Source organism: Vanacampus margaritifer, chromosome 8 (genome assembly GCF_051991255.1).
Source record: "Vanacampus margaritifer isolate UIUO_Vmar chromosome 8, RoL_Vmar_1.0, whole genome shotgun sequence".
Lineage (NCBI taxonomy): Eukaryota > Metazoa > Chordata > Actinopteri > Syngnathiformes > Syngnathidae > Vanacampus > Vanacampus margaritifer.
Genome location: NC_135439.1, coordinates 426,460 through 449,105, shown reverse-complemented (window position 1 = coordinate 449,105; position 22,646 = coordinate 426,460). Strand labels below are relative to the sequence as shown.

Sequence of the window (22,646 nt, the reverse complement as noted above, 5' to 3'; positions counted from 1 at the left end):
GGTATCGGTGAGTACTAACAAGTAACGTACCGATACCATTCATTGTGACGCTAATTTAGGACTTTGGATGCAGCATCTTGTGTCTTGCTTCACTGAAGTGTGACGTGTTCGCTGCATGCCGAGCTAACACTTCCTGTTGGCCCTTGAATGCTCTGAACCAGCAGGGCAGCTTTTTCATGCTGAGAAAAAAACAACAGCTTGTGTATCGGAATCGAGGGCCAAAAAACGGTATCGTAACAACACCACCCATGACTGACTTGTCGTGTGTGAATGCGTGATGACGTGTTGAAGAAGACACGCAAGGCAGCTTTTGAAAAGAGGAACCGACTTTTAATTTAGTTGTGTGGTTGGCGAGCTCCGCGGGAAGCGCCGAGCTGGCTAAAAAGACGCCGGGGCCTCCAGCGCCGACGAAGCGTTCCTTTAAGGAACAGAACAGGCGGGAGATTCAAGTCCACTTCCCACTTCCAGTCCGCTTGGAGGGGAAAAAACAAAAGAAAAACAGTGGAGTGGAGGGCGGGACAGTGACGTGACCAGAATCTGCAAACTAAACTAAAATCCAAAGACATGAAGGACGCGTCAAGGTCAATTTGGTCAAGTCCAATCGTCAAGACGTCGCCGCCGTCCGCCGGCTCACGGGCGCTGCGCCGAGTAGCGGCCCTCGCTGGGCGGGGCGCCGCGTCCGGACCCGAAGCTGGGCTTCTGGGCGGCGCCCCCGCGGCCCACGCCAGGCGGGCCCCTGCTAGCGCCGCCCATGCGCTCCCGCGGACCTCCCAGTCCTCCCGGTCCGCGTGGCCGCACGTCCCGCCGCTCGCCTTCCCGGGCCGAGCGCGTCTTCTTCTCCTCCACGTTGAGGCGCACTTCGCCGCGCAGCTTGATGGGCTGAAGAGCAGACGAGATGCGCGACGTCAGCGCCGAGAAAAGATCACACTTTTTTTCAAATTTCAAAAATGTGCGGCCATTTTTGCCCTTCCAATAAAAACGAAAGGCAAGTCATGATTTGAATTTTGGATTTTTGACATTCAACGCTGATTTGTTTCAGGCTTTTATACAACATGAACTTTTGTAGAAAGATTCAGACTAAATCTTTTCTTTACAGATGAGGTGAAAATAAAAGTAAATTGTATTGTAAAAAAACAAAACCATTCTGAATGCCATTGTAAACGGCACAAGTCTAGGCTTGATAGAACACAAAGAAGACCGAAATAGTTGCAAATAGTGACGAGAAAATGAAACTTCATGAGCCACTTGAGATGATTTTTTTTTTGGTCCACTTGATTTAAAAATCAAGACTCGTGCAATTGAAACGGACGACATTTCCATCGCATCTTGAGAAAGCAAATTGCAAACGACACGCTTAAGCCGGCGCGCCGACTTGAAATCCAAACCGTGTCCAAATAAGTGACGTCGCCCCGTTTGTGACGGCAAAGCGGATGAACGTGTTGGTCAAACTCACCCGACTGCCGAGGATCTTTTGGACCGGGTCGGAGTCGTCAAACACCACAAAGCCAAAGTTGGGAAGTTTGCCTCCGCTGTTGATCCGCAGTTCCAGAACCGTCCCGTACTCTGCACACGCATGCAATGACACGGGTCAGCCACACGTCCCGTCATCATTCACGCCGTGTGACAGAATTGAAACGCTTTTTTTTCTTTTTAGTGGCGTTCCCCCGCTGGATCACGCTGAAGCTCTTTCTGGCGTCCCCAAAATCTCCGATTTTTAATGAGCTAATGCATTTGTTTCCATTCCATGTCCCGATTAAGCTTATTTGCAATCTGTGGCGAGTGGACGAGTTGCGTGGGCGGCCATGCGGAACACGGCACGTCCACGTGCGCAGGCCGCAGGTGCAATTGCTTTGATTGTGCTCTTAATTGAATCGGGAAAATCCAAGCTGCTCTTGAACGCCTTTCCGTGACGCTTCCATCATTTGGAGCCGAGTGGTCACATGACTTACGCTCAAAGAACTCCTTGAGTTCGCTCTTGTCGACGGCGTGCGGGACGTTCCCCACGAACAGCTGATGGGCGTCGGGGTACCGCACCATCCGCCGGACTTCCACCTCGCCCTGCTCGCCGCCCTCGCGAACTGGAAACAAAAAGAAGCAACGTTGGCGCGGCGCCGTCCGCTCGTGACGTCATCACTTCCTGTTTTGCGCATACTAGGGCGTGGTCCTCTGTGCGCGGGGGGAGGGGCGCCGGGTCGCTGCTCTCGGGGTCGGGGGTCCCGTTGTGGAGGTCTCTGTGACGCCGACTGAGACTCCGACTTGACGTCCACGCGCACCTGCGGACAAGAAACGCACATCTTGAAATTAGGCGTAGGCAGCCGGGACCCGGATCCTTTTACAAAAATAACAATAATAATAAGTTGCACTTGATCCATTGCAAGTATTTGTTTATTTTACATGAAAAGCGGACCAACGTATTTTGGTCATAAACGACTATCTTGTTGCGTTCCATATTTACGTAACGTGTCAAAATCAATCAGTCAAATTCATCGTTAACGAATGTTCGGAGCCATTGTTTGACTTAAGATGGATTCAAGGATTTTTTGTCTTCCGGGTGGATCATCTTAACGAGTGTTTTTCCATCGATCGCGTGCTGGTTAATTGCCGCATGTCGCCGCTGAGCTTCCGATTCAGCCGTCGATGGTCGTCGCTCCGCCGAGCTGGTGGCGTACTTCGAAGCGAGCCGCAAGAGGACGGCCGTCTTTGAAGCCGGGCCGGCGGCAGACACTAAAGAGACGGACGGCCCAAGAGGAGCTCGCACGTTAGCAACATTTGAGAGAGGCGTTTCCCGCCGACGAGCCGCTAGGACGCAGATTTTCAAACGTGGCAAACAAGACGTTTGGCTTCCACTTTGGGAGAAAATCCTCAAATACACGTTTAGAATGTGGATGTCCGCTTGCTCAACACATTTGACAGCTTTTTTTTTTTTTTATTATTATCAGAGATGCTTGTAAAACATTTCAAGATCATTTTTGTACCAATTCCAAATCTGCCCTCATTCATCATAATGATGATATGTAATGAAGTTGTGATTTCCTAATAATTGTGAATGAATCATTAGGTTGAGCAACGGGTGGAATTTTTCTTCCCTGAAAGCTCAGAAAGTATCAAAGTACAAGATAGTCAAATCTTTCTTGCACAAGTTTTTAGAAGTAGTCGAAAAAAGGAAAGACTTTAGTCCAAATGATGTTTAGGGACACAAACGCTTCTCTGACTTAAAATTTGTTGTTGCCCAGCGTTATCTTTGTTCTTTCAAAATAAGACGTTTGCGGCAACAATGTTCAACATTTTCCACACATGATAATGAATCGATGAAAAACATAATAATCCGTTGAATGTGCGTTCGTCAGTAGCCAAGAAGTCGTTGAGATTCAAAATGGTTGATGATGAAGTTTTTCCTTCTGGTGTGACATTTCTTCACGATTATTGTGTCAATACCAAATAAACAACAACGATGGGTTAGCAAACAAAACAAAATGTCCGTCCTGACCCGAGTGAGCGGATTAGTTTGAACATTTGCGTTAACAAACGGCTGCGGGGCCTCAAACACTTTGGACGTCAGCGGCCTCGGGTGCGACTTACCGGGGCGGCGGGGGCCACTTTGACAACGTGCGGCGGGATGCCTGACACGGGGACGGCCCCGCTGGGCGGAAGGTTCTTACTGGTCACCGACGCCCACGAGAACGGCTGCGAACAACAACACGTGTGGCGTTAGCGTCTTGTTAGCTAGCGTCTGGTTAGCGTGAAGGAGGCAGCCACTGACCCGGTTCTCCTCCGGCGCAGCGGGCGCCGTTTCAGCGGGTTCGGCGCTGGATTCCGCGCTCTTGTCCGTCGGCTCATTGGCCAAGTGCGTGGGCGTGTCACTTTGCGTCTCGGGTGCGGCGGCGGCGGCGGCCTTCAGCTCCATCCCGTCCACCACCTCGGAGTCCTTCTCCGCTTCGGGTTCCGGTTCTGGACTCGCCGCCGCCGCCGCCTCCTGCTCACCAGCGAGCTGTGCTACTTCCGGACTAAAGCAAAACGGAAAGTGTGACGGCGTTGTGCTGTTTGGGACTCCCAGGCCACAACATACAGTTTGTCGCAATCACACACAAGACGTGGTTGCACTAATCCATGAAAAATGTGAGGGGTGTGTTCACTTTTGTACAGCGACTTGGCCAGTTTGCAATGCTGTTGAAATACGCAGTGACTACGATTAATTGTTTATCAAATGGTCAGAATTGCCCAAATCCTGATTTTAGCCGCTTATCAAGCGCTCCCATAAAAGGCCACTTTTTTCTTTTTTTCTTCTTCTTCAAAATAAGATATTTGCAAAAGCCTGCTTTGACCTCGAAAGACAACAAAAGACATTTTTGATCTATTATGCAAATCAGCGACAGTCATAAAGTCATTCCTGACAACCAGAGTAACGTCAGAAAGATTTTCTGCAGAAGCTTTTTAGGTCCACTAGAACAAAAATATCCTCAATAGTGATCAAGGAGTGAATGCGTCTTAATGTCAACACTGACAACGTGTGGCGTTAATGCTTCTTTGGTGTGTGCGTGCGCGCGTGTGTTTACATGGATGCAGGTTGGTAGAACGCAGGGACGGTCTCGTCGGCCATGACGTCTGGAGACGGAACTCGCTCCTCCAGCTCTTCCACCTCCTCGTCAGACTCTGAACACAACGCACGCACTTAGCACTTTTTCCATTGTTTGAAGTTCTTCAAATGTCCCGCTCCAAACTAACCTTCAGGTGGTTCCGAGTCCGAATCAGCAAAGACTTCATCCTGGTAGCGAAAGACGTCGTTGTGGACGTAAAACTTGTTCGCCACCGTACCCTGGAGAAGGACGACAACGACGTTAGCATCTTCTAAAGCCACCATCGAACCAAGAGCCGGCTTTTGGGGTGGTCTTTTGAGGTGGTCTTTTGGGGTCACCTCCGGGGCCAGCACGAAGGTCTGCATGAACTTCCTCATGGGCTGCATATTGTTGGACAGCTCCCCCATCACCTGCACCACCACGCCCTCGTTCAAGGTGGCGTGCGCGTCCACGTGGCGGATTTTGGTGTGGCAGTCGCGGAAGCTCAGCGCCATCACGCGCTTGTGGATGTCCTGCGACACGCACAAACACGCGCAACATTTGTTGGCCCGCAAGCATCATATCGGAAGGACGGAGTCTAAATTGTTGCGTAGGAAGTAGAATGACATGATTGGCTCACAATGCTAAATGCTAGTGCAGTTAAAGAGCGCTTTTCCATCTTACAAGAGCCTCAAAGCGCCTCACGTTCGACGGCTCCTTCACCTACGGATGACGCAGCAACAGGATCTTGCTCAAGGGTACCTCCACGTCCTCACAATAGCATGCTTAGATTAAACCCACAACCCCGACGAGCATGCCACGCCTTACAAGGCTTGTGTAGCAATTTCAGCATAAAAGTGTTACAATGATTAGGGTTGGCCAATCATTGCAAAACAATCAAAATCACGTCCAATCAAATAATGGATTCATTGTTGCCGATGGAATTGCTGTGCAAGCAACGTGGTGCGTTCACGGTACGTTCTCAACATTGGGAATTTGTGCACACACACACACAGATCATTTTCCTTTGATTTATATATATATATTTCTTTAAATCAAGAGAAGTCAAAACCACAATTAAATGTCAATGAATTGCCCGGCCCGAACATTGATTGTGTAATCATCGTGTTACGACGCTTGCATGGAGGTTGTTGCGCAGCAATTCTTGCGCGGCAGTTGCGTGACCCACCGATTGTCCGTAGACGGCCTCCTGTGGCTTGCCGCTCGCGTCCAGCCCGCCGTGGACGTACGACGAGTTCTTGCCATAGAACCTGCACACACAAAAGCCTGAGAATGCTAGCGGGCGGGCGCACGCGTGCGCACACAGACGCCGGATGCAAAGTAGGCGTACCTGTGCAGGTAGTCGGGTGCCTGGTTGAGGAGCGTGTAGTACTGTCGGACAAACTCCCGCCCGACCAGCTGGGCACTTGGCTTCTCCATCACCATTTCTTCTTCTTCTGTACTCACTGGACTGCACAAAAGCACATCGGCAACATCAGCTTTCTCAAATATGTCCACATTTGGGACCTCCATAGTTCGCTACAAAACCTTTTTGTAATGATTAGGGAGGAGAGCATGAGTTAATGATCCCGGTTGCAGCAATAGAAATCAATCCTCTTTCGCGACTCCTTAACTAGGACTTTTATCCGGTGATCATCATTCGGTTTGCCGACCGTAATCGACCTGAAATTGATCGCGATCATAAGATCGCGCAGCACTAATGAGCGCACATTTGAAAGGGTTAACCCAGAAAGCACGACAAAATGGCCAACTCTGTGCTAAAAGTGGTTGGGATGTTTTCCGAAGGCGACTTCCGTGAAGATTGGAGAACTTTTCGGTGGGGCCTCCAGGCTCGTCGACGCCGGCTAAGCACGTGCCGGGTCGGTCGTTTAGAGTCGTACTTTACGTTCGCCTGTTTCCTTGACGACCTGCGAAACGTACAGAGCTGAGAGCAGGAGACCTCTTGGAAGAAGAGGGAGGCATATCGGTGGATGGTGTATTCAAAAAAACAAAACAAAAAACGAAATAAGAACGAGGAGAGCAAGCAGGCCTGGAGCAAAAACGAAAGCACGCAGCATGGCGGGGAAGAAGCACAAGGATGCTGGCTAATTCCCGGACAAACACATCGACGACAAGCCTGATCATAAATGCTACACGCGACGCTCACGGGAAGTGTCGCGACTGTATGAAATGGCGTCATTCATTGAAAACGACGCCTTTGAAGCTAAGTGTTGCTAACAGATAGCTTTCCTTTTCCAGGACATAGACGGCGCCCACCTCGCCGACCCAATTAACTAACCCGATGCGTGGAAGAAGATAAATTACAACTTTTAGCGGTTATTCGCGCCACAATCTTAAATGTTACTCACCAGAGGTCGAGTGTCTCAGTTTTAGTCACTTTAGTACAAAAAAGTGGTCTTAGAATGAGTGAAACACAAGCACTTTAACAACGTGCTCGCTCCCTCGCTCGCCGGTTTCAGCCGCGCAGCGCTTACTCACATGCCCGCTGCCACGCCCCCAGTTGCACTTTGAACCAATCACAGCCTGCGATCGGTCGCTTGTAACCAATCACGCGCAGCTCTCGCCGTCACTCCTGCTGTCAACCAATCGCAACGAACTGTGACTCTTGCCAAAGCCCACAGCACAACCAATCGTAAAAATGTTTCGGGGGTAAGCAAGTCGACGAGGCTGCGCTGCTATTGGTTGGCCGCTTCGAGGCGAAGTCGGCGTTGATATCTCCGTCCGTAGGGTTGAAATAAATAAAAAAAATTGTCTTTATTAATTCAAACGCCAACATCTAATTCAAACCGAGCACACAAACGGTGCTCTCAAACATGTGGGGTTGAAGAACATACATTCTTCTTCCTTTTTTCCTCTTCTTCTGCTTTTCTTTTTCTTCTTCATCTTCTTCTCTGTCTTCTTATTCTTAGCTGTATTAACAACTAAATAAGTTCAACTGTCTATGTAAAGGTATGTGAAAATACTGTATGTATAGAAAGTACAGTAGCTCCAGCTAGCTAAATCTAGACGGAATTTGAAGTCGCTAACTGTAATGAAAGTTGTTAAAAATATATTCAAATACTGTAAAATCAATCTGAAGGTCAATAAATTATCTTAATCCTTCTCAAATAGGGGGGTGCGGTTCCATCACAGGGGCCGTGTGTGTGACCCCAGCAAAAACATTTTTTGTGTGTACTAGAATTACATGAGATTGCACATCCACTACAGTAGGTGGCAGTAGCGCTCTCCTTGTCAGAGACTCCACAAGGATCATTAACTCCTCTGCAGATCTGAACTTATAACAATTTTACAGACAAATTATACCTTTGAATAGTTGCGGAGGAGAGTTGGGCGGGTGCGGGAAAAAAATTCTTCCTGGGTGGATCTGGGAGATAACAAAAAGTACGTAAACACGTTGTGCAGTAAATAGTACAGTACATAGCCCCAAAAATCGACATTAGTAAAATGTAAAAAAGTGAGAACCGAATGTTCTTTTTTTGAGTTTTTTTTTTTTTTTACAACCAGTTAAATAATTTTGTGATGTGCTGAATTTGACACCTTCTTACACCTGATCTTGGTGCACTCGGGACGTCTAAAAGTTGTTAAGTTTCAGGAGAAAAGTAAGCCTCCTTCATAAAAAATGCTGCCGTTTAAAAATATTTCCTAGATCTCAACAAGCTTGATAAAAAGCACCTAATGTGTGATCTTTAAGTTGCACGTGTGGATGCAAAAAAAAACTGATGTCATTTTTTATTTAAAAAAAAAACATACTAAAATGATTTGTAACAAGATAATAACCAATAAATGTGACTATCTTTCCAATGTAGTCATTACTTGCACCAAAACAACGAAGAAACGTTTGGAATTGTGGTTATTTTTCGAGCAGGAATATCCTGGTCCAGCCCGATTGAGATCAAATGTGGTCCGCGAACTCAAATGAGTTTGGCACGAGCACATCCAATAGTTTCGATCAAAGAAGATGAAAGGGAGTTTAAACAAGCTGAATGTCGCTCAAACTCGATAACCGAAATTTAGAAATAAAGTGGATCAAGCTTGTTAGCTGCGTTTTATAGTTGCTGTATTTAATGCATATAGATTTGCGTCGACTAAACAATATAAATGCACACAAAGTCTTCTAATTATGTTTACTGCTAGACTGCTCGCTTAAAGTGTTTAAAGTAAAGAAGCTTAAATTTGCGTGTGTTCACACGTGATCATCAAGTTAATAGGATACATTCAAATAAAATGCAGCGTTTATCATCTCAAGTCTCTTTTCTGCTGATTTCTGACGTCACAATCATGGAATCGTTTGTTGAGCAGTTGAGATTTGTTGAAACTCGGCGATTCCGTTTCCTTTTAAGGAGCTGAACGCTCTTGTGCGTTTTTCCCTCTGCAGGATGAGCAGGATGAGCAGGTGTGCGCGGTGACCGGGTTGTGGGGCGGGTGCGGGTGCGGGTGCGGCCCTCCGTCTTCTCCCAGGGGAAAGGAGGCCGTTTGCTGCTTTGTTAACGTTAGCATTCCGACGGCAGATGATGGGTTGAGACATGCGCAACGTTGGGAGTATTTCAGGTGCAAGCATCTCGTTTACTTTTTATGTGGGAAAATAGAAATAAAGGATTCCCCTTCTTCAAATCACATTTATACAAGTCAGGTAGTTGGTCTTTCATTCAACATTGTTCTTCATCGTTATTATTCATCGAAAAGCTTGTCATTGTTAAGTGAAGACCAAAGTGGTTAGCACATAATGCTAATGCTAACTTCAGGTCCGGCGAAGGAAGCTAAATGTTCGTGTGGGATGGGCCTAATATCTGGACACAAGGTTTGTGCGTCGTCAAATTGAGGAGGTCCAAACTCAAAGTGTCCCCAGAGGAGGTTCTGATGAAGCTAAGGGAATCATGTCCAAAATCTGAGAATGATTTTGTTTAACTGCTTTGTTAAATAGAAACAAATTGATGGGCACAAAATGCTGGTCTCGTAATCAAGCTAATGTCGTTATGGGGCTTGTCTAATACCTGGAGACAGCGATGAAGATGAGGATGTGATGAAGATACGAAAGGCGTGCAGACGTCTGATGGTTTGATTGACTTTATTGAATTTCTTCAAGGAATTTTAGCTGCTGCTGTCAGTAGAAACACTTTGGAGGGAAAAAAACTCAGCCTGCGAGACTTTCTCCTGTTTAAACACGCCCGTCTTCTTTGAGCAACGTCAGCGTGGAAAGCGTGCGTCGGCGAGCGTCGCCATGGAAACCAGGCAGCCGCGAGCGAGCGAAGTCGTGGAGCACAAACAAGTCAACCAAGTCAGCGTGCAGCAGAAAAGCAAGCGCAGGAACGTTGATTTCCAAACTTTATTTTCCCACTTTCGACACTTTAGTCGAATTGATGTCCAATCAAATCCCTTCAACATCATTTTACGTCTAAATATTTATATATATAAAAACATGTACATCAGAAGTCTTTAGTTTGATGTTAGTTTGTGCACGTTTCTCTTTTGGAATTTGTCGAATAGTGGTAGAGGCAGAAAAGCTTGTTACTTAAAAGTCCAAATGAAAAAGCAGTTAGCACCTAAAGTCAATTCGTTTTTTTTCAAGGTAGCGACGAGCGCCTCGTCCGTCCCGGCAGAAGCGAGCGGTGGCGTGGCCGGCCCAACTTAGATGAGGAGTTCCTTGTCCACGTCCTCTGCAAAGACACAAAACGGTTAGCGGCACGTCACCAAATTAGCGGCGGCAAAGAATTGCCGGCAAACTTTGAAAGCCGGATGCAATTCCAATTCAAACCGCGGCTGCTGCTGTTAAGTCGTCCGGCAGACGTCGGCGGCGCTTTCAAAAGATGCAAACAAATGCAGAAGAAGCAACCATTTGCATCCAGCGACTTTAATTCTACAAATTGCAAACAACGATTTTCTCAGCTTGAACACGTCTCATCGTCTTTGACTCCGGAAAACAACGATCAACATTTTGGGAGGATTTTCTGGCAGATGTTCGCGACCAAACCCACAAACGAGACCTCATCAATTTGTTTGTACTTTTTCTGCACCGTCAATTTGAAATGATGTCGTGTTTTGAATTGAGGCACGGAAATCAAAAATGCTTGTTGTTTTGCAATCCAATTCATTGATTAATTGAGGAAATCATTGGCAGATAAATGAATGATTAAAGTCATTATTAGCCGCTCTGAAGAACTCACCGAAACATTTTTTTTCTTTTGGTGCCAAGGAAGCAATTTCAAGTGAATTGAGCGCTTCAATGCGACAAAAGTCGTTCCTCGCCTGCTTCTTGTGCGCAATTCAAGATCCGATCGCATCATTGGAAATCCATCACGTCATTTTCAGTGGCTAATTATCTTTCAGGTTGATCAATATTTCCAAATGTACTTTTGTGTTTTGTGATGACGTCGCGAACGATTGCGGTTTACTTTTGCTACGAGTCGTGACGCCACTTCCTGCCACACCACTTCCTGCCACGCCACTTCCTGTCACACCACTTCCTGCCACACCACTTCCTGCCACACCACTTCCTGCCACACCACTTCCTGTCACACCACTTCCTGCCACACCACTTCCTGCCACACCACTTCCTGTCACACCACTTCCTGTCCATCATTCTAATTTGTATCGTTGAAGGCTCTTGGATTACGGCTAAAGCTAATGAAGGAACTTTGCTCGGAGCTGTGCTATGTGACCAATCAATCTACTTACACTACGTGTTAGTGTGGCATGAAAAGATCTCGCCATTGCTGATGGGATGTGTGTGGTATCGGGTTAGCGCTGTTGCTACGCTAGCTTTGCATCCCAGATGTGAACACTTTCGTGTGATGTCATCCTCGTGCCTCGCAATTCAGGCACGACCAATCAACCCACGTTAGTCAAACAATTGGATGTGCTCTTTGTTTTCTTTCTTTCTTGTGATCTGGACTCTCCATTGGCAGAGACGGAAAATCAAGTGGCTCGGGTTCCCCAAAAATGTGGCGGGGACATCCCGGATGATTTGTCTGCGCATTTTGCCCATTGCCAGGCTAGCGCGTCCGGATGGCGAGGCAACACCGCAGCTTTGTTTGCAACCTGCCGACTGCCAAAACAAACGACGACGTTGAAGGCATTTTGTGCACGCAGCCGAGGAACGTGCGCAAGTGGTCGGCGTGTCGGGCGCGTCGGGCGCGTCAGGCGCGACGGGCGCGTCGGGCGCGTCAGGCGCGACGGGCGCGTCGGGCGCGTCGGGCGCGGGCCACTCACCCTCCTTGATGCCGAAGCAGGCGGCCCACTCCTCCAGGGCGATGTACTTGTCGGCGTCGGCGTCGCACTCCTGGAAGAAGCGCGTGGTGCAGTGCTCCATGGGGATGAGGGGGGCGCGGAGGGGGGACAGCTCGCCGTGCGTCAAGTAGCTGTCAATCAAACAAGCATCGCCGCTTTTATGGACGCTTACGATTCATCGGCAAATAACCCATTTCTTACTTTCATTGGCAACTAGTTTGACAACGGACGCATCGTTTAGAGAACATTTCAGCTATTTCAGTCATCCTTCATAAAAGCAGACGGATTACTAGGACTGTTGATCTTAAAAAACAATGACTAATCATTTTCAAGGAAGACTCATATATCCCAATATAGCGTTTTTCCTTAAAGCTGCATACAATTTATGGTCATTTTCCATGATCTTTTTGCCGTTAATTCATAAAATGTATATTTTGTATGGAACACACAATAAAACAAATTTTAATAAATAATTGCCGCTATAATCCAGTAGCCAGAAAAAGTCCCAATGAAATGATGTGCTTTTCATCTGAATGTGCTCGTGTGCATTTAGTTCCGGATCGTAAAGCAGCCTGGAGAGCCCATCAAGGCATCGGCCCGCTATCGATACCTGCTATCGATACCTGCTATCGATACCTGCTATCGATACCTGCTATGGATACCTGCTATCGGTTCCCATCCCTAAATGCAGTATTAAGGAGACGAGAGTGTGCTTCGACACCATGAATTCACTTGTTCGGGGATTTTCTTTTCCAAAAGTACTTAAAAAATGGAATTGTTGATTTTTGAGGATTTTCTGTGGAAAATGCTTATTGTCGGTTTATCGTTGCTTGTTTAAGAATTTTTGAATCTTGCATTTGTAATGACACATATTTTTGCTGTTTGCAGGCTGGCCCGGTCCACGCGACCGCGTTTTGACTCGTGCCAGCACATACACGTATTCTTTCCTTCTTGTAAACGGATGCAAATGCGGATGTCTTTATTTTTTCCGTCTGGAGGCCTTTTTAGGATAAAGCTGCGAGCGGCGACCGCCACGGAGGGTCCGCGAAGGGGCGCCGGCACACGTACCCGTCGGCGGGGTGCTGGTCCAGCTGCTTGAACTGCCAGTGCACGGGGAAGATGTACATGTTGTAGTTCTTGAGGAAGTCGTGAGCCAGCAGGTCCAGGGTGTGTTCTCCCGCCTTCAGCCGCTTCTCGTTCTCGTAGATCTTCTTCACCTGCCACGCCAAAGTCAGCAGGTCAACACGTGGCGCGGCGGAAGACGCTTTCCGTGATCAAATTCATGGACGACTATGTTCGGTGAATGGACGCGTCGGTTCAGCCTCTCGACCCGAAATGCAAGTTGTGTGCGGACGTTAGCAACCCAAAACGGCGGCTTGTCGGCCGGCCGGCGTTTTGCTGGCGTCACAACAGAAGCGCTACAGTAGGAAATGTGTGGAAAGTTGAAGGTCGAGTGTGAAGTTTCACAGCTGACGCAGACTTTCCCGGTGCGCTGACGGACGGTGCGAAAGGGGCGGGACTCACCCTGAGCTTCTGCTTCTCGGTCAGCAGGTCGTTGTCTTGGTCGCGCTCGTACAGCGTCACCAGGACGTTCTTCAGCCAGTCGCGCATACGCAGAGGAAACTGGCTCAGCTCGTTGTCCAGGCAGGGTTCGAGGTCTGCGTGAGCACAAAACGCCGTAAAGCCGCCTGCCAGGAATCACGGCCACTTTCACATGACAACACAAAAGCTCGTCCTGCTTGCACGTTGGAAGTTTCCGCTTGCAAAACGCTGGACTTGATCTGAAAATCACGTTTGCTACTTTGAATACGACCTCAAACGAAGTCAAGCGTTTAACGACATCCGCGCTTTTATGCTCAGCACACAAGATTTTGTTTTTTGATGTCACTTTTCTTGGAAATGGCAAAGAAAAGTTGGCGCTCAAATGCTTGCAAGCTGCTGCTGCTTTTGCGAGGGATGACGGAAATTGCTTTTTCTTCCACAAATTCTTTTTGGGGCGGCAGAATGTGTTCCGGTGGTTCCGCTTGACTTTTTGCCGTTTGCACGACCGGAGAGGAGAAAGTGAGCCTCGTCTGCGAAGCGCACCTTTAAAGCAAGCATGACGACCGCCATGTCGCGATTCCCGCGCGTGCGCTTACGACGGCGAATGTTTTTGATGTCCGCCATCCAAATCCCAGCGAGCAATTTCCCAGGAATGTCGAGCTCGTGGCTGCGCCTCCAAATGCACTTGTTACGAGTCTGTCAACTTTGCCATCCACGCCAACTCTCAAACCTCATCCAGTTTGGACCACGTCAGGTTCTGAACGCTTCCTTTGGTGCCGAACTTCTCCAAGGTCTGTAAATCGGACTTTTGTCTTGGTAACGATCGAAATGCTCCGCACAGGTTGAAATGATCTGGTCTGAAAAAAATCTTTTTGGGTCGCCCAACTGTTTCAGTCGCCTTCTTCGGATTGGAACTCATTTGGGCCGAATCTCAAGTAGGAGTTTGTCAAAGGACAAGCCCGGCAGTTGGCGGACAATTGCTGCTTTCCACAAGAATGCCTGACTTTGTAATCAGTTTTGTGCTCGGGTCCACACAATTTCATGTTGATCTGTCAAACAGGTGCCGGGTGCGAATATTTTCTTCCCAGGAAGTTTGACTGAGTGAGTTTTGGAAGGACTTGTGTTTAGCAACTGTATAAAAAAAAAAATGTAAAAAGCAAAGCGCTGTCCATTTCTTGGATCTGAATTGTGCTAATGATGTTAGCAAGTTAGCATCTTATTCACCAGACAAGCGTCAACATATCAATGGCGTCCTCCTGTTCTCCACTTGAACCCGGCACTCCCGCACGCCAGCCACGCCCAGTTTGAGCGCGTGCACGAACATGCTTGGGCGCATCTCAGCTATGGCAGAGCGCTCGCTGCAGCTGCTGATGATGAAGATGATGATGATGATGATGCTTGGAGTTATTTCCACGCTTGGCAGTCCGCCGCTGCCTTGACTTACAAGTCAAAGCTTTTTTTTATTATTATTATTTCAAGGCAATTTAAAATGGGCAACAATTCTATGTGGATTTTTTTTGATCTGTCTGAATATTTTCTGGGCTTTTGAAGGCTTTACCTTTGCAGGGTCCGATGTAGTCCAGGTGCAGCTTGTGACCCTTCTTGGTTCCCTCCAAGGCGCACTTGGCGGCAAAGAAGTGGCAGGACGTGTCGTAGGTCTTGTTGTCGGTGCCGCAAACCTGAACACGTCAAGGCAACAGTGAGATGCAATCATTTGGGTCTTGTCAATAATTCTCCATTCGGTTGAACACGGAGACTTTTACGCTTGGCTCGGTCCGGGAACCTTTGAGGTGCCGTCTGCCGCTCTCAACATATTTCATTGACAACCGTTGACTTCCAGGAAGTACGAAGAAATGCTTTGCTTATGGAAAAGGGTCGGCGCTGAGAACTGACGTGCTCAAAGTGTCCCTCGGCGGCGGCGCAGGTGGAGGCGTCCCGACACACGCACACGGGCGTGTTGCTCTCGTCCACCTCGCACACTTTGCCCTTCTTGCACTGGTACTGCAGACACGGGTCTGGACAAAAACACATGGTCATCAAAAGTGGCCTCGTTTGCACAAAGGCCGTCTGCAAAATGCTTTTGGAGTCACGCGCTTCCTCCAAAAAGTCCAAACGAAAGCCCAAACAAAAGCCCATCGAAGGCCCATCGAAGGCCCATAAGAAGGAGCCAAACATAAGATGGGGAAAAATACACAAACATCTGAAAATCGGAATGGCTGGAATCGAAAGTTGAAATTGATGACTTAGTCGAGCTTCGTGATTGAGCCATCGGAACGCGACGCCGTCACCATTTATTTATTTTTGGCCAGGAAATATTTATCGATTTTTGGGAAGGATCCCATTTGTGTGTGCTTGTGTTTGTTGTTGTGACGTTGTGCCTGCCGCACTACCACGGTCTACCGTTCACCAGGCCGGGTCCTCCGAAGGGCAAATTCACGACGGCGCGACTCGCCAGCACGCACGGACTTAAGCCTGATGTGCACATGAACGGTCGCTCTGTCAACGTGCTAGCGACAACCGAGCAGCAGCGTCGGCAATCCGTTTATTTGCAAGTGTGTGCGTGCCGGGAGTGACGTCACGCGGCCGAGCAATTCGCCCCTCGGAGGACCCGGCCTGGTGAATTTGTGTACTTTGCGAGTGTTGTCCTGGTTCGACACAATTCTGCTCCTGAACGTGTCATTTGTGTGTGCGTGCGGTTGCGCTGGCGTGTGCGCTCGCTCACTCTCGACGACGTCGTCTTCCAGCTCGATGGCCTCGTCAAACTCGCCGACCTCCACCTGCACCGGGTTGGCGCCGACCTCCGTCTCCTGCGAAAAGCAGACTCAAGGCTGAGCAACGCGTTTGTTGAAAAGCACAAGCTGTCGTTTCCGTTCGAAAGCGGCGAGCGGCGAGCGATTGCGAGCTCGGCCCCGCTTTTATTTGTGACCTCGGAGGCCTTGAGGCGGGACTGGCCGCCTTCCAGAAGGTTCCGCCCTGAAAGGAGCAGCCCGTGAGCGGGACCCAAACGGCGAGGCCGGCGCTAACGAGCAGCTGCGTCTGCCTGCGGCGAGGCCAAGAAGACGTCGGCGCTTCCTGAGGGGCGGATTTTTCCAGCTGCGTGTTTGTAACGTTCACACGCTCAAGTTGCTTCTTTTCTTCTCTGAAAACAACAAACGGCTTCCAGAACATTCTGTCTTGGCGCTTGATTTCCTGCTGGACGACTTCCAAGCTTCTCTTTATTCCCATGAAGGCCTCCAGACGGAAATTTGGGATTTGAGAACGATGATGCGGAATGACGCTAAACACGGTGACGTCATCGGCAGCAGCTGCAGAATCCGAACTCCAGCTTGTCTCGTTCCTCTTTTCAACGTCCAGAATGTTCCGCAAAAGGCAACTGGACTCTTCTTGCTTGTTGAAGACGTTTCACCTTCAGTCCAAAAGATTTCCGTCCGCAACGTCTCATTCTGAGTTGTCGAGTTCCTGGTGAAGCTCAAGTGATGCTTTTTGAAGGACCGCGACGGGATGAGCGACAATCGGCACAAACATCCACGACTTTCTTGGCCTTGGACTTTTTTGGATCCCGTCAGATTCTCGTGTTGTTCCATAAATGCTGCTTCCTGGTCGCCATCTTCTTGAAGGCCATTTTGGACTCACCTGAGACGGAACATGCGACCGTCTCTTTGCCGGACATCTATTGAGCCATCAGATGTTTTTTTCTTTCCTTAAATCATTTCAAAAAGGTGGACGTTAGGATTGGGCTTCTTCATTGGGCATTTGGGAGACACTTTTTCCAAGATACGCTTTATTTTGTCTAAAAGAATTCGGGACGAATCTTGTGCCGCATAGCAGAATAAAAATTGGAGGGAAAAAAGTACAAGTGGGATGAATCCATGAATTCCCGCCATCCCAAAACCTCAAATCTGGGTTGTGGTTTCTGGATCAGATTGATCCTATGGGAAAAACCCGGGTAAAACCTACAAGATCAGTTTGATCCGGATTAGAAAGAAAGGGGATTCGAAAAATGTCTTTTTTTGAAGTCCAGCTCCCTGGAAAGTCGACAGGCTTCCACGCGGTCTTCACATTGTTCCATTAATTCTGATGTTTTGTCTTCATCTTCTTCAAAGACCTTTGGACTCAACCGGGAGGTTCCCGGGAGGTGACATGAAAGCCATGGAGCAGGCAACCTTCTCGTTTGTGGCTTTGTGCCGTGCGAGCTCACCTTCTCGCTTCGTACCCGTGTGGGCCCAAAACTTTTGGAGCTTTGCTTGAGATCCAAGCTGACAAACTGCAAACATTTCTGGCCAATGAGCGTTTGCGACTCACTTCAACAACAGAATCCTCCGCTTCGGGCTCGTCCACAAGCAACTCCTCGTCCGCCACCAGCTCCTCGTCCATCGGCGGCTCGTCCACAAGCAACTCCTCGTCCACAAGCAGCTCCTCGTCCGCCAGCAGCTCCTCGTCCATCGGCTGCTCCTCAGTCTGACAAACACGAGGAAAAAGCGCCACTTGAAGCAAACGCTAAAGGAAGACGACTACAAAGAAGTTAAGCGGAATTGTGGACTTGGGGTGACTGATGAGTTCAAGATCTCCGACGTGAACGTTTGAGGTTTTTCTGAGAAAGCTGAGGACCTCCCAGTAATTGTTTGTCAGACGTAGCGAGGACTTACGGGAGCGGCCATGGCGTGTCCGGCCAGGAAAAGCAGGAAGATGATCCACGTCCTCATCGTCGGCGTCTGCGGACACAAAAGCAAAAACACGGAGACTTTGGATTTGGATTTCAACACACGTGCTTTTAAACCAACGGTGAGAATCAGTACGATGCCTCCGACTATTCCCTGAGGAGCGCCTGCTTGTGGACCGCTGCGTGTCTTTTGACATCACACTTGGCTTCATTTTCTTTCTTATCTACGGATCCGGACTGCAGATGGAAATGAGCTGCAAACGGAGCATTTCTTGTCGTGTTGGATGCTTTGGTAACATTTTCCCTGACAAAGAAACACTTTTGCGCCAACCACAGTTTGTGGAATATGTGCACTTTGCAACCATTGCGAAGGTCCCCTGAGGACGTATGAGGACGTATGAGGTGCTTGGGAAGCTTTTAGCCGCTTTTAGCCGCTTTTAGCCGCTTTTGCTTGATTGCCGCTTTGCTTTCCAGACGTGGAACAAGCGAGTGTTGTCTGAGGCCGTGTCAGCTTGCACTGTTGAGGAATTCCGTCTGCCGCCGTCTCCCGTCAAAGGACAAATTCCATCAAAGCGCTTTTGTTTGTTTCGACTCCCCCGCAGCGTCTCCTCTATCGTGCAGACATCAGGAACGCGTCGGGAACGCTCGCGGGCTGCAAAGTGCCGGCAACGAAGCATGAAAAAAAACATCTCATGCTGCTCTTCTGGACGACTTTCAACATCAGCGTCCGGAATGTTGGAATGTTCTTGTCCTCCATCCACCAGATGATCTGATCATCTTTTGGGAGTGTCGGCGATCTCTGTGAGATTTGGTCTGCTTCGTGAAAGAGCCGCTCGACAACACCACGCAAAAAACATTCACGTTGAACTTTGCTTTGAGCTGATGTGGACAACAACAAGTCAACAAAGTTCTCTTCTGAGACTTGATTATTCCACCTTCTAGCGAGTAGTTCGTAGCAGTTGTTGTGGAGCGGCTAGCTAGCGGCTAGCTAGCGGCTAGTAAGCTTCAACACAGCGTCCGCTTCCCATTTGGAAATACACAAAACAAAGGCAAGGTTTCGAGTTTTCCCACATTTTGGCGCGCATGCATCACATAACCGCAATGACTCGTATTTGATGTCTTTGTCTTCATTTAGCTTCAAAAGTTTCCAATTCTCCCACAAAAGGAACTTCTGAATTGTCCAAAACGTACCCAAACGAGGAGGAGGATGATGATGATGATGATGCTCAGCCAGCGTGTTTGTTTGTTGATGGAAAGTTCCAGAACGGAAACGTCGCGCACAAGGCAGCGTCTCTTCTAAAAATAGCCAAAAGGCAACATTGAGAAGAAGAAGAAGAAAAAGAAGGGAGAGAAAAAAGATCTCCGACGAGTGTTTGACTTGGAGGAACATCAGCATCCTCATTGGGCGAGGAGGAAGAGGAGGAGGAAGAGGAGGAGGTGACGCAAGTAGCAAACAAAGTGTTTTATTTGGAAGGCGTCCAGTCGCTCTCATAAAGTCGCTCTCATAAAGTCGCTCTCATAAAGTCGCTCTCATAAAGTCGCTCTCATAAAGTCGCTCTTTGCTGCACGAAGCTGTTTGATTTGCTGTCGGACTTTGCAGCGTCAGCTCGCCAGGAAAACTACCTGACGCACGCACGCACGCACGCACACACAGTGCTGCACTTTCAAGGCGAGATTGACGCAAATACGGTCTTCTCCTCGCCATAAACATCCTGACACGTGAAGGCATCAAGTGGGAAGTTGTCCGACTCGCAATTCCGTTTCAAGTGGAGGCGAAAGCAGCGAGAGCATAAAAATGTTGCAACCATAAAAATGTTGCAACCAATCGCACACACTTTGAACAACAGCAGTTCAAACGTTTTCTTCAACTTCAATTTGAACAGTCAAGAAATATGTATTGTAGACATCTTTGATATGCTGCTGCCACACAACTTTCACTAAAAGAGGATAAGGCGAATATTTAGTGATGGGCGACAGCAGACCATTTCAAATCAAAAATGTTTGTTTTTTTTGCTAATGCTAATGCTAATGCTAATGCTAATGCTAAAGCAGGCTGGCAGTTGCCTGCCATTGCATTCGGGCTCCGTATAGCACATCCACACTGTGGCTAACGCTTACGTTTGATGCTTATCTGATGTGAAAGTGGTGAAATAAGTTAGTCGCTTGACTTTCATGCTCCGGAAAGAACATTGGAGACCTTCCAAGTAGTGCTGGTTTGTTTTCAGCTGAGGAGACAAAAGCTCCATAGTTGAGAAAGAAATAAGAAGAGAAGGTAAGATGAGCTCAGCGGAGTGCAAAAGTAACCCGAGACCACTTTTTCATCCTCTCTTCTCCTTTCTTCTTTTCTGTGACGTTCCACCGAGATTCTCGTCCATCTGCAACTTTAATGTCAACGCCCATTTTTAATCCAGCGAGTTGTGAACATCGATACTGTACACGATGCCAGCGGCTGGCGACCAGTCAGGGTTCATCCTTTCTCTTGCCCCAAAATCATCTTAAAAGATAACAAAAAATAATAATAATATTTTTTTTTTCAAATTTTCATGCTTGCTTCGCTTCTTACTTACAGAAAAAGCTTTTATTATTGCCATTAGCATAATTAGCAGCATGCTAGCAAGGTGCTGCGTGTGTGCTGACTGCTCGCATCGCTCCAATCGCACTCAAACTTCCTGCCGGCAGTGTTTAGGGAAATGCAACACCCACCTGGGAGCACACCTGAAACCCCCACCGCACCCAAAAAAAATACAAATAGCACAGGGAAACATTCACGTAACAAAAAAGATGGATGTTGTTGAACAAACTCAAATGTTGTGCCGGGTGCAAATATCGGGAAGAAAGAAACAACCTCAACAAATGCGATGAGTTTGTCTGGGGGGGAAAAAGTTTTGATGGTAAATGTGGAAGCGCCTGAAACGCACACCTGGACAAGAAATGCTGATTCCAAAACTCATGTACACGTTTATGTGTAGCAAACTTTATAGTGTTCTTCCTTCGTGTGCAACTTGTTCAGTTCAACGTTTAAACTAGCTGAGCATTCATGAACACACGGTTTGACTTGATTTGAAATCTTTGGGATCTTCTGTTGCCGCTCACAATTGCTGCCAGATTTTGATGTTGCCGATTTGGCAGTCCAGTCCTGCCAACGGGACAATTTGGCGGCAGAATTTACCATTGTTCTGACCACGTCTAAATGCTAGCGCAAAGTAAAACACAATTTGATCAGGGCGCAGTGGTTATCATTTTGTATCGCCGCTCATGTTGTTTGTTGCCACATGTCTCGAGCAGCGACAATCGAGTGCAAATTGCTGCGACTGCACATCATCCTTCTTGGCAAAGGGTTCGTGTCATATTTAAAAAGCGTAAGAGGAGTCACCGTGACTTAAATGAGCTGCAAACCGTCCAGTCCACCTGCACATCCGCCAGGCTGTGCTGGTCCTGTTCTGGATTGACGTCATTGATGAAAATGAGCCCTTTGTGTGTTGTGTGGGAGAAGATGAAGCGTCAACAACTTGGATGGAAGTTTGTCCGGGGAAAACGTTTGGCTCGAAACGAACCAAACGCTTCCGTTTGATTTGAGCTCTTTTTGTGGGAATCCATTTGGACGTCTTAGTGCAAATGTTGCTCCTCTTTGAAGTGGCGCCGCGTCGGTCGGTAAGCAAACGCGCGGTTGCCGTGACAACGCGCATTCCTTCACATGGGGGCGAGCAGCGGCGGGCTGAGGTGTCGCCTGCCTTTTGCTGGCCATTCCAAGTCAAACGTGTGACTCAGGACCTTCCCCTCCCCCACACGCGCCGCCAGCCTCACCCCCCCCCCCCCCAGCCCCCTCAGCCCCCCCGTTGCCGATGTGGCAAACAATCTTCATTTCATTGCGACTCTTTTCGTTGTTGTTGCTCAGCTGCTTTACTTCAAATACGCAAAGATGTTTTTGTTTTGCTTTTTCACATGACGTGTTGTTGACAAAACAAAACAAAACGTGTGAAGATCTACAATGATGTCACTTTGGTGTTTTGTGTGCTGAAGTGCAGCGAGGCAGCTGTCAAACAACGAAAACAACAAACAAATAACTGAGAAGGACTGAAATCAAGTCTTACCTTTTGGGAGCAGAAGCAGCAGACAAGTCAGCGCAAAGAAGAAGAACTTTGAAGACTTCTGAACGCTTCCCACTGTGGACATGTACTGTGGCAGGATAAGGACGCCCCCCGCCCCCCCCCCCCCCCCCCATTTACCCCGCCCGGTGGGAGAGGCCAAACTGTGACCACAAATGGAGCAGCTCTTGTTGACATTGCAGACCAAAGTGCTGCTAAAAGAACGTCAAAATAACTCGCGTTAAGTCCACGTTTATGTCAACCAGATGAAAAAGTCGTTTTTTTGCAGGGACATAAGCACGAACAACGGACATGACACTCAGTACAAAGGGTTGGAATTGGGGGGGGGTTAGATCACCATGTGATTCCCGAGCGCAATCATTGATGGGTCAAATGCGGAGAACGAATTTCGCCCCCACTTAGTTGGATGTGACAATCAGTGGAATTGACCTTATTTACCTTTATAAGGACAAACAACGGACTGGTCGCTGCCTCGCGTCAGGGCTCACAAAAAGGACTCATTTCATTGGTGGTGATCCACTTTGCGGAAAATTCGCAAAT

The 22,646-nt window shown here is 48.2% G+C and overlaps 2 protein-coding genes across 4 annotated transcripts; both read right to left on the bottom strand.

Annotated features, from left to right (window-relative positions):
* Positions 1-308: 308 nt before the first annotated feature.
* Positions 309-7,074, bottom strand: g3bp1 (GTPase activating protein (SH3 domain) binding protein 1). Of its 2 annotated transcripts, XM_077574008.1 has the most exons (13): positions 6,923-7,074; positions 5,905-6,024; positions 5,743-5,824; positions 4,913-5,086; positions 4,723-4,813; positions 4,554-4,650; positions 3,987-4,004; positions 3,761-3,887; positions 3,580-3,684; positions 2,153-2,273; positions 1,950-2,078; positions 1,454-1,563; positions 309-879 (listed from the first exon to the last, which is right to left on the bottom strand). In XM_077574008.1, the coding sequence occupies exons 2-13, from the start codon at positions 5,997-5,999 to the stop codon at positions 631-633; spliced, it is 1,398 nt and encodes a 465-aa protein (XP_077430134.1). In that variant the 5' UTR covers positions 6,000-6,024; positions 6,923-7,074; the 3' UTR covers positions 309-630. The 2 variants fall into 2 exon arrangements, with proteins under 2 accessions (XP_077430134.1, XP_077430133.1); XM_077574007.1 differs by having other exon boundaries at positions 3,761-4,004.
* A 2,548-nt stretch (positions 7,075-9,622) lies between these two features.
* Positions 9,623-22,210, bottom strand: sparc (secreted protein, acidic, cysteine-rich (osteonectin)). Of its 2 annotated transcripts, none has more exons than XM_077573117.1 (10): positions 22,092-22,210; positions 17,987-18,052; positions 17,643-17,798; positions 16,063-16,147; positions 15,234-15,355; positions 14,899-15,019; positions 13,323-13,456; positions 12,867-13,015; positions 11,781-11,929; positions 9,623-10,228 (listed from the first exon to the last, which is right to left on the bottom strand). In XM_077573117.1, exons 2-10 carry the CDS (start codon positions 18,041-18,043, stop codon positions 10,200-10,202), a joined length of 1,002 nt encoding a protein of 333 aa, XP_077429243.1. In that variant the 5' UTR covers positions 18,044-18,052; positions 22,092-22,210; the 3' UTR covers positions 9,623-10,199. The 2 variants fall into 2 exon arrangements, with proteins under 2 accessions (XP_077429243.1, XP_077429244.1); XM_077573118.1 differs by lacking the exon at positions 22,092-22,210 and adding an exon at positions 19,192-19,355.
* Between the last annotated feature and the right edge of the window lie 436 nt (positions 22,211-22,646).

Bases quoted from the DNA above. Each gene is read 5' to 3' on its own strand.
- sparc (XM_077573117.1), bottom strand. From the start codon at position 18,043: ATGAGGACGTGGATCATCTTCCTGCTTTTCCTGGCCGGACACGCCATG. The intron at 13,457-14,898 runs GTAAAGCCTTCA...GTGCTCACGCAG, and splicing joins CTACATCGGACCCTGCAAAG to ACCTCGAACCCTGCCTGGAC. The intron at 11,930-12,866 runs GTACGTGTGCCG...TTTGATTGACAG, and splicing joins GACCAGCACCCCGCCGACGG to CTACTTGACGCACGGCGAGC.
- g3bp1 (XM_077574007.1), bottom strand. From the start codon at position 5,999: ATGGTGATGGAGAAGCCAAGTGCCCAGCTGGTCGGGCGGGAGTTTGTC. The intron at 4,814-4,912 runs GTGACCCCAAAA...GTCCTTCTCCAG, and splicing joins CCTTCGTGCTGGCCCCGGAG to GGTACGGTGGCGAACAAGTT. The intron at 2,274-3,579 runs GTAAGTCGCACC...TCTTGTCCGCAG, and splicing joins AAGTGGCCCCCGCCGCCCCG to GTGCGCGTGGACGTCAAGTC.